Source organism: Macrotis lagotis, chromosome 2 (genome assembly GCF_037893015.1).
Source record: "Macrotis lagotis isolate mMagLag1 chromosome 2, bilby.v1.9.chrom.fasta, whole genome shotgun sequence".
Taxonomy (NCBI): Eukaryota; Metazoa; Chordata; class Mammalia; order Peramelemorphia; family Peramelidae; genus Macrotis; species Macrotis lagotis.
Genome location: NC_133659.1, coordinates 35,582,506 through 35,598,183, shown reverse-complemented (window position 1 = coordinate 35,598,183; position 15,678 = coordinate 35,582,506). Strand labels below are relative to the sequence as shown.

The window sequence follows — 15,678 nt, the reverse complement described above, 5'->3', positions numbered from 1 at the left end:
CCCCCGAGAGGGAGGAGCCCCCAGGGGGTGGGGACCCCTAGAGGACGAGGACCCCGAGAGGGAGAAGCCCCCACAGGGTGGGGACCCCGAGAGGGCGAGGACCCCGAGAGGGAGGAGCCCCCAGGCGTGGGGACCCCTTAGAGGACGAGGACCCCGAGAGGGAGGAGCCCCCAGGGGGTGGGGACCCCTAGAGGACGAGGACCCCGAGAGGGAGGAGCCCCCAGGCGTGGGGACCCCGAGAGGGCGAGGCCCCCGAGAGGGAGGAGCCCCCAGAGGGTGGGGACCCCTTAGAGGATGAGGACCCCGAGAGGGAGGAGCCCCCAGGCGTGGGGACCCCTAGAGGATGAGGACCCCAGAGGGAGGAGCCCCCAGGGGGTGGGGACCCCTAGAGGACGAGGACCCCGAGAGGGAGGAGCCCCCAGGGGGTGGGGACTCCTAGAGGGCGAGGCCCCCGAGAGGGAGGAGCCCCCAGGGGGTGGGGACCCCTTAGAGGATGAGGACCCCGAGAGGGAGGAGCCCCCAGAGGGTGGGGACCCCTAGAGGATGAGGACCCTCCTTAGAGGTTGGGGGACCCCTTAAAGAGAGGAGCCCTAAGAGGATGAGCACCCTCCTGAGAGAGGACCCCCCAGGGATGGGCCTTCTTAGAAAGTAGGGGCCCTCCTTATAGCACGGGCGCTGCCTTAGGGATTGGGGACCCCCATCCTTAGAGGAACCTCTCAGACAGTGGAGACCCTCATTGGAGAACGAGACCCGCTGTCAGCGTGGGGGTCCTCCCCCTCCTCATGAAGAGCTTCCCAGAGAGCTCGGTGCAGGGGGCCCTCACAGGAAACTGAGGGGGCCCCCAAACAGGACTCCCCACCCCTTAGAGTTAGCTAAAGGCCACAGCCTCCTCCCTCCCACCTTAGAGGATGGAGAGTCTCTCCTCCTCCTCCTCCCCCCAAGATACTCTTTAGAGGGATGGACATTCCCCAGCATAATCAGACCACTTTTTCCCCTTAAAAGACTCCCCTCTATCTTCTTAGAAGTCTTTCTTTCGCTACGAGTGACATCCCCACTTTAGAGAGATTTTGTCACTTCTCAAAAGAAATCTAGCCCATTCCCACCCATCTCCCTTCTAGAAGATGTCTATGTGACCCTGACCCCTTTGAGAAGGGGGTTTGGGGGATGCCAGGTCTGTACCCTTCTGCCTCGGAGGATGGGGGGACCCCCTTTCCATTAACAGATGGAGGCTCCAGTCAGCTCCGCAGCTTGCCAAGGTCTGCCCCCCCACCCCGGGCCTGTGGAGAGGTGCCTCTGAGACTAAGAGGGTTGGTGGACCATCCTGTATGGGAGAGCAAGGATGATGGGACCTTAAAGAGGCTCGTACCCTTTTTCCCTCCTAGGACCTCTACTTCCATTACTTCCTAGCAGGGCATGGCCAGGCGGGGAGGTCTTGGGAGAGGATGCAAGAAGACCGTTTCCTTCAAAAGTGATTTGATTTCCATGCAGCCTTTCAGTTCTGAAACCTGGGGTGGGATGGGAGGGGGTGCTGTGTGTCTGTGACCTGCTCTGGGAGTTGGGCAGGCTCACATCAGCTGTTGACCTTGGAGAGGGGCAGCTGGTGGCTCTGGTGATAGAGTTCTTCACCTGGAGTCAGGACCACCTGAATGGCTGAAAGGAGGAGGGGAAGCTACTGAACCATTCCTGTGACTAAGAAGGAAAACATGGGCAAGGGCCTTTATTCCTTTTTTATTTTCTTTGAGATGTTGAAGATTTGGGTTAACCAGCTGCCCTTTTTGCCTGGTCTAGGGGCCTGATGTAGCTCATAGTCATTGACACCCAGGTGTGAATCACCTTAACCACATGGAATGGGATGAGGAAGGCTTTGAACAGGCAGTGGCAAGCTGAGGGCAGACAGAGATTGCCTTTGGTCCTCTAGGTCCAGATTTGGAGAGCTCAAAGTGTCTTTAGAGACTGGATATTCCAACTTGTCCAGAAAGGCTAAGAGTTAGAGAAGGAAGAGGTCATTGAATAACAGTCACGATAACTTCTGTGCCTGCTTTAATGATCCTCACAACAATGGAGGCCAATTGTGGCGAGGCGGGTAGAGCACCAAAATCAGGCCTCAGACACTTCACAGCTGTGTGATCTTGGACAATTCCTTTAACCCTAATTGTCTTCCATCCAGGACCATCTCCAGTCCTGATTCCTATCTGGTCAGAAGACTCTGGAGGAGAAAGGCTGGTGATTTAGCACAGAATCTTGCACTCAAATTCAGTTCACTTGCCTGTCATGGCAGTACTCATGATCTTCTTTGAGAATGAAGGAAATACATCATCCCCATTTTATAGATGAGGAAAGTAAGGCAGATAAGTTAAGCGATTGCCCAGGGCCTTATGTACCGCAATGGAATGTCTGAATTCCTTTTTGAACTCAGGTCTTCCTAACTGTGGGTTAAGAAAGTCTTCATAGAGGATATAGGTTTTTAATTAGACTATAAAGGAAGATGGTCCGTTAGGTGGAAAGAAAGGCATTTTTAGGCAAAGAAATCAGATTGGAGAGTAAAAAAGCAGATCTAATAGGATCTAAACAGGTGTGAGGTGTTCCTGTTGAATAACAGAAAAATAAAGCTAGATATCTGGAGTAGAAGGAGCTCTGAAAGATCAGAATCCGTTCTCTCCTTTGCTTGAAAACCTCTAGCATGGAAGAACACACCTCCTGAGGCAGCCCATTCCACCTCAGAATATCGATGAGTGCTCGGACCATCAGGCCTAAACAGTCCTTTCTGCAGTTTTCAATGGTAATATGTGTTCTCTTACTTTGTAAGTGTATACTCACTTACCTTTCCAATGACCAAGCAAAGATAGACCCTCTTCTATATTGATGATTTTTGTCCTTCATTCTTTTTTTTTAGTTTTTGCAAGGCAGTGGGGTTAAGTGGCTTGCCCAAGGCCACACAACTAGGTAATTATTAAGTGTCTGAGGCTGAATTTGAACTCATGTCCTCCTGACTCCAGGGCCAGTGCTCTATCCACTGGGCCACCTAGCAGCCCCTTTGTCCTTCATTTTTGAAGATCATGACATCAAGGAGTTGATGCGACAAGCCCTTGATTGAGATTTGAGTGAGGTGGGGCTTAAGTGACTTGCCCAGGGTCACACAGATAGTAAATGGCAAATGTCTGAATCTTTATTTGAACTCCCATCCTCCTGACTCCAAGGCCAGTGCTCAATCCACTTCCTCACCTAGCTGCTCCCATTTTGTGTATGAAGCAGATGTCATTGATCCCCAAGTTCTTCTTTTCTCCAGGCTATCTCTGCTTCTTCAGCTGATCCTCCTATGGCCCATCTTGAAGATTTTGCTTCTGAAACTAAGGTCCTTGCTTCCTCCTGAAGGTCCTCTTCATCTTTGTATCTCTCATTCAGTGAACTTGTACATTAGAAATTCTATTGAAACTTCAGGTCCCTAAATCCTTTTGATTTTTTTCAGGCAGCTCTCTAGCCACCGTATGTTGGGTTTTTTGAATCCAAGTATAGACCATACCTCTGTGATCTCTTTTTTCTAATAGTGCACATCCCATTCTCTTGCTTTCTCATCTTCTTGGCCTTGTACTCCTGTAAATACTCCATGGGGTATCCTTACTTTAAATTCAACCATGTTTATTAATTGCCCACTTTATATACATCAGGCTCTGTTGGAAAGAAAGACAAAGACCAAATCAAAACAATCCTCTGTTCTTTACTGTTCCACTGGAAAGAAGTGTCCTCTTTTTTCCACATCTCTTGACATTATGTAGCAAAACTTTTTAGCAACAATCTTGAAACCTGATCTATATTAAAATGTATTTGAGAAATGTTTAACAAAATAAATAAAAACTATAGATGATAATTGATTTGTGATTTTCTAAGTCAGTATTTGATAGGTGGTGTCTGTTTCTGTTTTAGTTTGACATTACTGGTATTTGGGAACTGTTTGGACTATCCTTAGGTTATCCCTATTTTAGGAAAGTGGTTATTATTTTGAAAACTTTGCCTTTTCCCTCCCTTTATGTTAAAGCCTTTCTGCCCCTTTAACTAGGAATGATGTTACCCATTATATTTTTAAAACTTTGCCTTTTCCCTCCCTTTATGTTAAAGTCTTTCTGCCCCTTTAACTAGGAATGATGTTACCCATTATTTTCCTTTTGGTAAATTTTTCTTTTGGTTCTTTATCTTAATATGAAATTATGTCTTGAAGGATATATAGATATAGGTATATACATACATATATATATATATATACCTACACATGGAAAAGAAGGAAAAAAAGTTGGATTTGCTTTATTTGGTCAAGACTCTGCCTAAGGGGCTATTGGCATCCATTCGACCCTTATATTATTTTTTTCTCAGGTTATAAAGAAGCAAGTGCTTTGAAAAGTGAAGAAGCTTCTAGAAGGTATGGCAATTGGTTTTGTCTTTTGATTTGTCTATTTTTCCTATATTATTTTGTATTACCATTGTATTTGAATTATGTGTTGTGACTGTGGTGGGAGGTTTTTTTTTTTGCAAGGGTGAAGTGACTTGCCCAAGGTCTCACAGCTAGGTCATTATTAAGTGTCTGAGGCCGGATTTGAACCCAGGTACTCCTGACTCCAGGGCCGGTGCTCTATCCATTGTACCACCTAACTGCCCCTGTGGTGGGAGTTTCTTTTCTTTTTTTTTTTAGGTTTTTTTTTTTTTTTTGCAAGGCAAATGGGGTTAAGTGGCTTGCCCAAGGCCACACAGCTAGGTCATTATTAAGTGTCTGAGACCGGATTTGAACCCAGGTACTCCTGACTCCAGGGCCGGTGCTCTATCCACTGTGCCACCTAGCCTCCCTGTGGTGGGAGTTTCTTAAAGGAAATAAGTAGTGTTTGAGAGAAGCCTTCATGTTGCTGTTGCTCTGCCTGTGTATGAAGGTAGTCTCTTAGAACTTCACCCAGCTTCTGCCACTTCCTCGAGGATTCGTTAAAGCAATTTAAGTACTCATTCTTTGCAAGACACTGGGGATCCAAAGATGAAATGAAAAACCCTCCAGGGGGCGGCTAGGTGGCACAGAGGATAGAGCACCGGCCCTGGAGTCAGGAGTACCTGGGTTCAAATCCGGTCTCAGACACTTAATAATGACCTAGCTGTGTGGCCTTGGGCAAGCCACTTAACCCCATTTGCCTTGCAAAAAGAAAAAAACCCTCCAGATCTCAAGGAGTTTTCATTCTACTTGGTGGAATTGGAAACACACAACCTATAGATGAACATGTGCATTGGAATTTAAGGAGAGAGGACACAGGAGAAATGGGACAAGAATTGAATTTTGAAAGAAGCCGGAGATTTTTAAGAGTCAGAGGTAAGAGAGATGGCATCATTGTGTCCCAGGCATGGGAGACAGTCTTGGCAAAGACTTGGAAGCAGGAATTAGAATGCTAAGTTTGGAGAAGGATAAGCTAATTTGACTGTAACACAGTGTGATATAAAACACACAAATGGGAAACAAGCCTTGAAATGTAATCTAGATCCTAATTGCTTAGGACTTCAGACACCACAATGACTAATGTGTATTTTGGCCAGCTGGTAGTGAGCCACCAGTAGGTCTTGGCTGACTCGGTTAGACTTGGGAGTCTAAGAAGATGGTTTTGGCAGCTGTGTCAGGAAGAGTTCTAGCAGGAGCCCAAGACTTGCAATCCTTCGAAAAAAGCTGCCTTGGCATTGAGGGTAGTGCTTGTGCCAGTGGAGAGAAGGTGGCTGATGTAAAATAAGTAGGGGAGATAGAATCCTCATGGCTTGGCAGCTGATTGGATATGGGGAATGAGGGAGCCAAAGATCCAGGGGGACTGGGTCTAAGGGAGGGAAGGAAGCTAAGCACAGTGATGTAGGTATTTGCCTGAGGGACATTGGATTGAAGGTGATGCTGGACTAAGGCTGAGGAAGGTGCTGGTCATCCATACAGAGACCATGATTGAACCCAGGGCTGCTTGTATATTGTGTAGAGAAGGAAGGGAAGAGAGAAGCAAAAGAAGGAAAGGAAATGGGGCCTGGGACAGAACATTGGAGGGCAGCCACCACTGTGGGGGCAAGATATGAATGGTGATCTAGTGAAGGAGTAGAGGAGGAAGGTGGGAGGGGGAAGGGAAAGGGAAATGAGTACACAGTTTTATGGCATGGTCTGGGTACCAGGGTGATGCTAACTGAGCACCTGACCAATATTAGCTAACGTGAGCCTCCTGATAACCCCTCCAGATAGGTGCTGTTGTTATTCTCGTTTTACTTTTGAGAAAGTTGAGGCAGACAGAGCCTTTTTCCAGGGTCCCACCACTAGTAAGTGTCTGAGGCTGGATTTGAACTTGGTCTTCCTGCTGCCAGGTCATGTTCTGTCTATAATCAGGAGAGAAACCAAAATCCAGTAAGGAGAGACTTTTCAGGGATTATGGATGGCCAACTGTGTCAGATAATGCAAAGAGTTCAAGAAGAAATTGAACTGAGAAAAGACCATGAAATTTAGGAATTTAAGAAATTGTTGGAGAGAACAGTTTCAGCTGGAAGCTGGGGTGCAACAAGTCTGTTATATCTGTGGGAAGAGAAGATGAGAGGCAGTAAATGAATGTTTTTAGGAGGAAGAGTTGAAGGTGATTGGAGGTAAGCAACCCCCAGGGAAGGGTCTCTGTGTGCCATTCTAGCTGGTCCCCATGTGTCCCATGACCTGTCTCCTGCTCAAGACCTTGAAGGCAAATCGTCCTCATTTCCAGTCCTTGGAGGACTTGCTTTCCTTTCAAGCTCAGCTTGGGCCCCGACCTCTGCAGAATGCCTTTCCTGAACCCTCCAACTGCCTAATGCTCCCCTTCCCCAATTCCAAATTGCATCAGCTTTTGAAACTTCGCCAAAATTGATGTTTATTTTGCAGACAAGAAAGAGTTTACCTTTCTGATATTTTCCTAAGACCTGACTCCCTTTGAGCTGAAAAGCCTTCATGTTCTGATACATAGAGTGGGGACAGGCCAGATTCAACCCTGTGATCCATCTCAGAAAACTTTCTAACTCTTACTGGGTTCTTTTTTTTTTTTTTTTTTGGTGTATGCTGAAACTGCCTTTATGTACTCCCAGTCTTTAAATACAGATGGTCCTATCTATGTGTATTTGCTTTTTTCCCCATGGAAGATATGGGTTTTATGACAAAATGAAGTTCTTTGTTGGCAAAATAGGGAAGTGAGAGCTCTATTGCTGACCTAAATAATGAGAAAACAATTGGTAATAAAGATTATAAATGTAACAGTCTTAATATTTTTTAACACTATAGGAAAGCTGAACTGGAGGCAGCTATCAAAAAAAAAATTGAATATGAGAGGAAAGCCTTGCATATTGTTGAACAACTTTTGGAAGAAGACATTACAGAAGAATTCCTTGTGGAATCTGTAGGTGTTCACACATTTTGAAGTTTGTGGTCCAAAACGTTTGTACTGTTATGGCATAATAGTAGTCAGAACATCTGGGCAGGCCATTCATTATTCTGTAGGGAGTGCAAATGAAAATCCTGGTGTGTATGAGGCACCTAAGGTGGTGTAGTGAATAGTGTACCAGCCCTGGAGTTCAAAACTGATCTCAGACACTTAATAATTACCTGTGTGACTTTGGGCAAGTCTTAACCTCACTGCCTTGCAAAACCAAAAAGAAAATCCTTTCTCCAGAATTCTTCTCTTAAGTGGAAGATACTTTGTAAATTGAAACCAGTGTATAAATAGGAAATTAGTATTTTCACCTGCATAAAAGGAATTAAGTCCCTTAATTATGTTTCTGCTAACTTGGAGTCAATATATTTTAATAGACTCCTTCATCTCCCTGATATTTTCTCATTACTCATAACTGCCTCAGAGATATTTCATTCAACAGATTGGGATTAAGCTTTTATGGCTGGAATAACAGGACCCTCGATTGAGGTGTGTATTTTTTTTTATCCCCCCCATCCCCTATCCCTGCCTATTGTCTTAAAGAGAATTTGACAGACATATGGGGAAAGATGTGGGGAAAAGTTAGAGGTCTATTTGTGCAAATTGTGAAAAAGCCCATGAGTAGATTCTCAGTCCTATCTTGGTAAAGATTCTAAGTCTCCTTTTCTCTGTAGGGCAAACAGATTACATCTGCACATTACAAGGATGTTGTGGAAGAACGCTTCATCATCCATCTCTGCGGTTATCCTTTATGCCATAATAGGATAGGAAACGTAAGTCATGGTTGGTTAATAGATGTATTGACTACTTTAAGGCTTTGTTTTTGTAAAGTAACAAGTAGTGGAAGCCAGTTAAGTGAGTACTCTCCCTTAGTCAATGTTATGAGTAGATGGGGTTCACTAGTGATAAAAGACTCATGTTTCTTATTTGAATTCCTAATCTTGCCTCCTTAGTAAAGCTCTATTCTGTTTTTAGGTGCCAAAACAGAAATATAGGATTTCTACCAAAACAAATAAAGTCTATGATATCACTGAAAGAAAGGTAAGACATAGGGACTATTTTTCATCAGCTTTCAAGTAACTACTTGTGGTGTTAGAGATCATTTCATGTATGAGTATACATTTGGAATTTTGAACGTGAACACTTTCACTTGTACTTGAGAAAGGGGGAAGCAGAAAACAGAAAGTCTTATTATCTTGAAAATTATAATTTTAAAAATTCTTGATCAAATCATTAAAGTTTTTTTCCTGTTTGGAAAAAAAGCATTATGAATGTCATCCATTTTGCTGTTACTTATAAATATTTCACATTATATATAAGTAAAGCAAGGAAGTGCTTTTAAAAAAAAAAGGAGGGGTTTTTAATTGGCAGCCCCTTTCCTTAAATTTGAACTTCTCTTAAATGCCTGGACTGTTGCAATAGTTTGCTAATGAATTGGCCTACCTCAAGTCATTCTTCATTCAGTCACAAAAGTGATTTTCCTAAAATGGAGGCCTAATTATGTTACTCTCTACTAAATTAACTCCAATGGCTTCCTGTGGCCTCCAGGAGGAAATAATAAAATCTTCTGTTTGGTATTCAAAGCCTTCATAGCCTACCCCCCACCCCCACCCTAGTCCCTTCCCCCAGACTCCTTATACCTTCCTCCCAGCATATATTCTTTAATCCAATGACATTGCATTCCTGGTTGGTTCACAAATAAAACACTCTATCATGAGTAGAAGGTTCCCCATCTTGGTCTTTTCCTACTGGCTTACCTGTCTTCATTTGTCTCAGCTAACAGCCCACTTTCTGTAAGAAACCTTCCCCTACCCCTCTCCATTCCAGGCCTTCCTTCTGTTAATGATTTCCCATTCATCTTCTAGAGAGTCTCTTATGTATCGATTGTCTTGCTTGTTGTCTCCCTCATGGGACTGTAAGCTCGTACTTAATGAAATTGAAATGGCTTTATTGCCCTAATCTGCCAAAAAGACTGTTTTATGGAGAGCTCACCCAGAGGGTCAGAAGAGACAATACAGGGATACCCTGAAGGGTGATTGTGTAGCATGGCAGACTCTGGCACAGGACCCCCAGCATGGCATGCCCCTATCAGAGAAGGTGCAGTGCTCTATGAGCAAAGCAGACTTGAAGCAGCCAATGGAAATGTGAGATTGAGTTCACATGGACTATTTGTGCCCAACTATGGTAGAGCATTCCAAGCTCATGGTGGTCTGATCAGCTACAGTTGGACACACTATAAATTGTCTCTAATATAGTGATGTCATTTTGATCTTCTTATAAGACAAGAGCGAGTATGTGTTTAATAAGTGTTGGTTTATTGATTGTTTGGAAGAAAAGTGAAGCATATTTTTAAAAGATTTTTTAAATAATTTTTTAATAATTTTCATATTTTCAGTTTTTCTGCAGCAATTTTTGTTATCGAGCATCTAAATACTTTGAAGCTCAGATTTCCAAAAGTCCATTGTGGGTTCGAGAAGAAGAAAGGTATAGTTTAAAAGCATTTCTTATTCTTTAGGGGGAATAGTGGAGAGGTGACAAATATTTTAACCTCAAAGAAACACGGGAAAATCATTTAAACTTTTTAATTGGATAATTAGAACTCACTTCTACTTAACCACTTGGAAAGTTTAATTTCTAATTAAAAATATTACAGTCAGGAGTAAAATACTAGCTTTTGGACAGTACTGTGTGGAACATGCATATCCTGCCCCTAAAACCACATTTGTTTACTGCTGTTATTTCTGCCGACTCCTAATTGTAATTCATTGCTTTAATTTGAGATTTTGTTTTAAACTATCTCTTTGAAGACTTTCTGGTGTGTTTCCTGGCTCTGCTTGTTTAGATTGAACACTGCTAATATGATGGGCTTTGTCCTTGATTAGATGACTTGTCTTTAAGTTGTAAGAATCGTGTTCTCTTTTATAACCTTGCTATGGAATTTTGAGGAAAGCATTTAATTTTTATTCAGCCCTGTCTCAAATATCAGAAATTTCCATGTGGTCTTTTTGTTCTGTAATTGAATAAGTTGTTATCCTAAGAATTTAGAATTTAATGAGGAAGGGGCTGCTAGCTGGCAGAGTGGATAGAGAACTGACTGGAATCAGGAGGACCTGAGTTTGAATTTGCTTTCAGACACTTGACTGGTATTATCTGTGTGACTTTGGGCAAGTTGGTTAACCCCCTATTACCTACCAAAAAACCCCCACAAAAACAATTTAATGAGGAAAATTGTCAAATATACTAGCACAGATCAGTTTCTCCCCTTCCCTCTAGAGAAGAGGAATGATGTAGTCCTTGTTCCCTCAGAGCCTTATTCTTCTTGGGCCTACACATCTGCCCAGGTAAATAAAGATAATTTGGGGAGAGGGAGCAAGTTCTAGCAGTGGCGGAACTGAGGGAAGCCTTCCCAGAGGTGATGGTAACTTCACAGAGGAGCTGAATGTCAAAGAGAAGTCACTGAAGGGACTTGCGGGGAGAGCAGCTAGCCTGGCCTGCACATAAGTGAGGATAAAAGATGGCATAATATTAAATGGGGCTGGTGAGAGGGAGAGGAAGCCATGTGGGTAGGGCTTAAAGCTCTACCAAAGAATGTGTATATTATCCTAGGGGCCAAGAGAGCCCCTGAAGCCTTCAGATCAGGGCAAAAAGGTCATGCCATTTTTAGAGAATTTCAATCAGAAGGGACCTCACCTTCCAAGTTGTTCCACCCAACCCTGACAGGTGCCAGACACCTGACCTTTACTTGAAGACTTCCCACCTCCCCAGCCTGTGAGGAATCCTGTGGCCTTCCAAACCACCCCTCATTCCCATTGCTAGGGAGTCTTCCTTGGCATCAGACAAAAAGCAGCCTGCATGACAAACCCTTAATCACAGTGGTCCAGCCTGACTGGAAAAGACCTGTATTAGGAGATTATGGTCATATAATTAGGCCTGACTTTCAGTCCTTATCTGGGCATAGAATCAACTGCTCATGGCTTTTGCTAGGCAGTGGGGTTAAGTGACTTGCCCAAGGTCACACAGCTAGATAATTAGAAAGTATCTGAAGCTGGATTTGAACTCAGGTCCTCCTGACTCCAGGGTTGGTACTCTTATCTATTGTGCCACCTGACTGTCTCCATCACACCTTGTTTTTGTTGGAACTACCTATGTAAATCTTAGATTTGGCCTGATACCGGCTTAGTTCTCTGCCCCTCTAACTGTCCAGACTAGGGGCAAACCATACTGTGTAGTGATCAGACCTGACTTGGCTAGAGATGGAGCAGACAAGAGGGTGGAGAAGCAGACTAGGAACTTGGGAAACTGATAAGCAAACTTGGATTATGCAGATAGAGTTATGTGTGTGTTTCTGACCTTTCAGCCATACCCTAAAAAGGTGTGTGTGTGTGTGTGTGTGTGTGTGTGTGTGTGTGTGTGTATACATACAGACACCAGGTGATAGAGGGAGAAAACCTCCATAGTTCCTGCCTTACAATGGATATACCTGACAGGATTAATCAGAGGCTTAAAACCTCTTAGACTTGTATGATTGATTTTATTGGATTTAATTTGCTTTTCTTGGCTTCATGAACAGACTTGGTATTAGATATACTCAGTGTCTTTGCAATTTCCACCTAGTTTTGTCTTCTGTCACCAGGTAGACAAGCTATTGCCTCTTCAAAACAACAGTTCTTTTAAATCCTTTAAGAATGGTATCTAGGCCCACTTGAGTCTTCTCTTCTCCAGGTTAAACCCTCCTCATTTATTCAGTCTATCCCCATTACCCTTCTCTTGGCCTTACTAGTGTTCTTTCTAGGGTGTAACACTGAACCCAGAGCCCAGGTCTCCAGGTGATGTGACAGGGCAGAGCAGAGAGGGCCTGGTCCTCCCTCCTTCTGGGTGGGAGCTTGGTCTCTTTTACTATATCTTAACAGTTCGGGCTTTTTTTTGGCTGCTTGGATTCCAGTGGTCTTTCAAAGATGAATGACTAGTCTTCTACAACTTAGGAAGATTCTTTGGCAGCTGTTTGGAGGTTGGGTTAAAAAAGGAGAAAGACTGGGAGGAGGAGGCCTGATGAGCAACTTGAGCATGAGTTCAGTAAAGAGGTGGACAGAATTAGGGCAGGCCAGCCTAGTGGAGAGCTGACCCCAGATGTGAGAGGTCAGCAAAGTAGCCAAACTAATGTCAGGGCAGGGAGAGGCTGAAGCATTTGAAAGACTAAAGGATAATCATTACTGATATTTACTGAACACTTCAGAGGTCTCAGTGTTTCTTATACATTTGAGCTTCACAATATACCTTTGAGGCAGATGTCTATTAGCCTCTCTTTAATGAGCAAAAGAATAGTCTTGTTCCTGGTAACTCAGTTGATGAAACTTGAACTTGGCTTTACTGACTTCAAGGTCAGGTCCATCAGTCTATACACTTTGTTTCTCCCAGTTGGTATATAGGGTATCAGGGAGGATAATAGTATTCTCTGTTAAACTAAGGATGTTTGAAGGTATGAGAAATTGGATTCTATTTTGATCATGTTGAATTGGATATATTTACAGGCCATCTGGTAGAGAGATGTCCAGTGGGAGGTTAGCAATGGGACTTGGGAACCATCTGCGGAAGAGTGATGATTGAAATAGTGAGAACCAATGAGATCCCCAAAGTAGAGAGAAGAGAACAGGCAGGAAATGGTTGACGATGCAGCACAGGAGGTTCATGGAGGCATGGTCAGTCTAGTTAGTAATTACAGACTAGTTACAATGAGGAATCGGAGGCCCAGAGAGCTGAAGTGCTTGATGACTACCTGTGCAAAAAACTCAAATCTTTATCCTGTCCTTAGCTCCCTTCAGACCTCCATGCTTGAGTCACCAACTTTCTACTGGATGTTTCAACTACCAAATCATTTTGTTCCTTACCCCACAACATTTCTATCCCATTCATTCCCTTACAGCAAAGTCTTAGTGGTCTCGGGACTACCATGGCTGGGGAGCTTCCCAAACCTCTATCTGGCTGCCTCACCTGGCCCTGTTTGCTTGACCTTCCAAAGTCAGCTCAAGGGTTGTCTTTGTTGCTTTTCCTGATCCTCTCAGGGCTGTTCCCTGGTCTTCCCCCTGAGCAATTTCCTGGTTTAAACCTTATGTTTACATGTCCTTGTCTCCCTGGATGACAGAAGTTTTTGAGGATGAAGAGTTGTCTTTAGGGTTACTAGGTGGCTCAGTGGAAATAGCACTGGCCCTGGAGTCCGGAGGACCTGAGTTCAGATTTGACCTCAGACATATGTCACATGAGTCATGTGACCTTGGGCAAATCACTTAACCCCACTGCCTTATGAAAACAAAAATACTGATTTGTCTTTAGACTCTTAGAACTGGTCATAGTGTCTGTTAGTAAGAGGTTAATGAACACTGATTGCTCCTTTGGCTATACAGTGGAAGACTAGTACCTCTGGTGTGAGGGTTGCCAAGTCCTTTTTCACCTTTGATGTCCATCTGAGTCACCTAATTCTCAAGCTGTAGCATGCACAGCAGCCACACTCCAGTAAACCATTTCAGCAGGCAGGCTAAACCTAGTTGAGGGTTGCCAAGGGAATCTCAAACTTATTGGTGAGTTGTCGGGAGTGTCTACACCAAGCACATGAAGTCTTCCACTGGTGGAATGGGCAGAGAACACTTTGTACCAGTGATCATGAAGGCAGCTTAGGCAGGTGCTGTGGAAGGCCTGGAGCTTGGTTAGACATTGAAGAAAGGTCATCCACTACATCCAGAGCCATCACCAGGTGTCTTGGCTCTGTCTTGCTATGCTGGATTATGATGACTTTGGAAGAGAGAGTGAGACTGATGACTTCATGCAGCTCTACCTCACTTAAATCCAATTTACAATTAAGTCTAATCAAATACTTTACTATCCCTGTCTCAAAGTCTTGTGACAAAAGGCAATGACAAGCAGCAGGTGTGGATACACTGAAGCTGTAGTCACAACCCTGTACACAGACAGCCCAGACCATAGGGTTGTTTCCCTATTGAAAGAAGCAGTGGGATTTGGCAGCCCCCTGGGTGACTGAGCAGCCCTTTTAAGGATCACACTGCTCATCCCCTGATTGTGAGGAAGGGGCTAGAAAAGGTGTCCTAAAAATTGTTTGCTTACCTAATCCTGGCCTGATTACTGCAGCAGGCAGGGATCCCATGGTGCGGTAAAAACATAAAAAAATCTACTGAAGCTTCTTCAAAGATGATTCCACTCGTCATTGGAGCTTGGAATGTGTGCACACTCATAGACAATGCAAGATCCAATAGTCCTGAAAGACAAACAGCTCTTGTTGCAAGAGAATTCAGTAGATATAACATCCAAATAGTATCCCTGAGTGAAACAAGGCTGGCAAATGGAACCCAGTTTACTGAAGTCGGAGCTGAATACATGTTTTTCTGCAGTGACCACAGTGAAGGGGAATGCCGTTAAGTTGGGGTAGATTTTGCAATCAAAATTAATCTAGTCAACATTCTTGAATGCCTACCGAAGGAGTGAACAACATACTCATGACAATTGAGATTGCCACCTCCAAGAAAACACCATGCCACCCTCATCAGTGCCTATGCTCCCTCCGTGATGAACACTGATAAAGTTAAAGAAAAATTTTTATGAAGACCTGGAGACTCTTATATATCATTATACTAAAAGAGGACAAGCTTATAATTTTGGGTGACTTTAATGCTAGAGTAGACTCAGATTACCAAATATGGCAGGAAGTCCTTGGGAGGAATGGAGTTAGAAACAGCAACAGCAATGGTCACTACTACTGAAGACTTGGGCATTTCATGACCTCATCACAAACGCTGTCTTCCATTTACCTAACACAATAAAATTTCCTGGATGCACCCTCATTGCAAACATTGGCATTTAATAGACTATGTGATTGTAAGGAGAAGAGACAGACAGGATGTGAGAGTGACAAAGGCCATGAATGGTGCAGAGTGTTGGACTGATCACAGACCCATCCTCTCTAAGCTAAGTATTTACATTCAACCAAAGTGGTGACCCCAAGGCAAAATGACTACTAGAAGAATTAATGTCAAGAGATTAGAGTGTCTCTCTGTTTAGGAACAGTTTGTTGCCAACTTGGAGGGAAAACTGAGCCAACACACAGTTGGCACCAGTGGAGCAGAAAAGGAGTGGGCAGCTTTTAGAGAGCTGGTTTACAGCACTGCATTTGCTCATCTGGGCCAGAACATTTAGAAATACCAAGACTGGTTTGATGAAAATGACAGGGAAATACAGAAGCTGC

At 43.8% G+C, this 15,678-nt stretch overlaps 1 protein-coding gene across 2 annotated transcripts in view; it reads left to right on the top strand.

The window, feature by feature from the left end:
• The window catches only part of RPAP2 (RNA polymerase II associated protein 2), an 89,091-nt gene that overhangs the window by 798 nt on the left and 72,615 nt on the right, over nt 1-15,678 (top strand). The window contains exons 2-6 of one of the 2 annotated variants that reach the window (XM_074221678.1): nt 4,366-4,411; nt 7,283-7,397; nt 8,105-8,203; nt 8,406-8,471; nt 9,826-9,914. In XM_074221678.1, coding sequence (XP_074077779.1) covers nt 4,366-4,411; nt 7,283-7,397; nt 8,105-8,203; nt 8,406-8,471; nt 9,826-9,914 — 415 coding nt within the window. The other variant, XM_074221679.1, reaches the window with a different exon arrangement.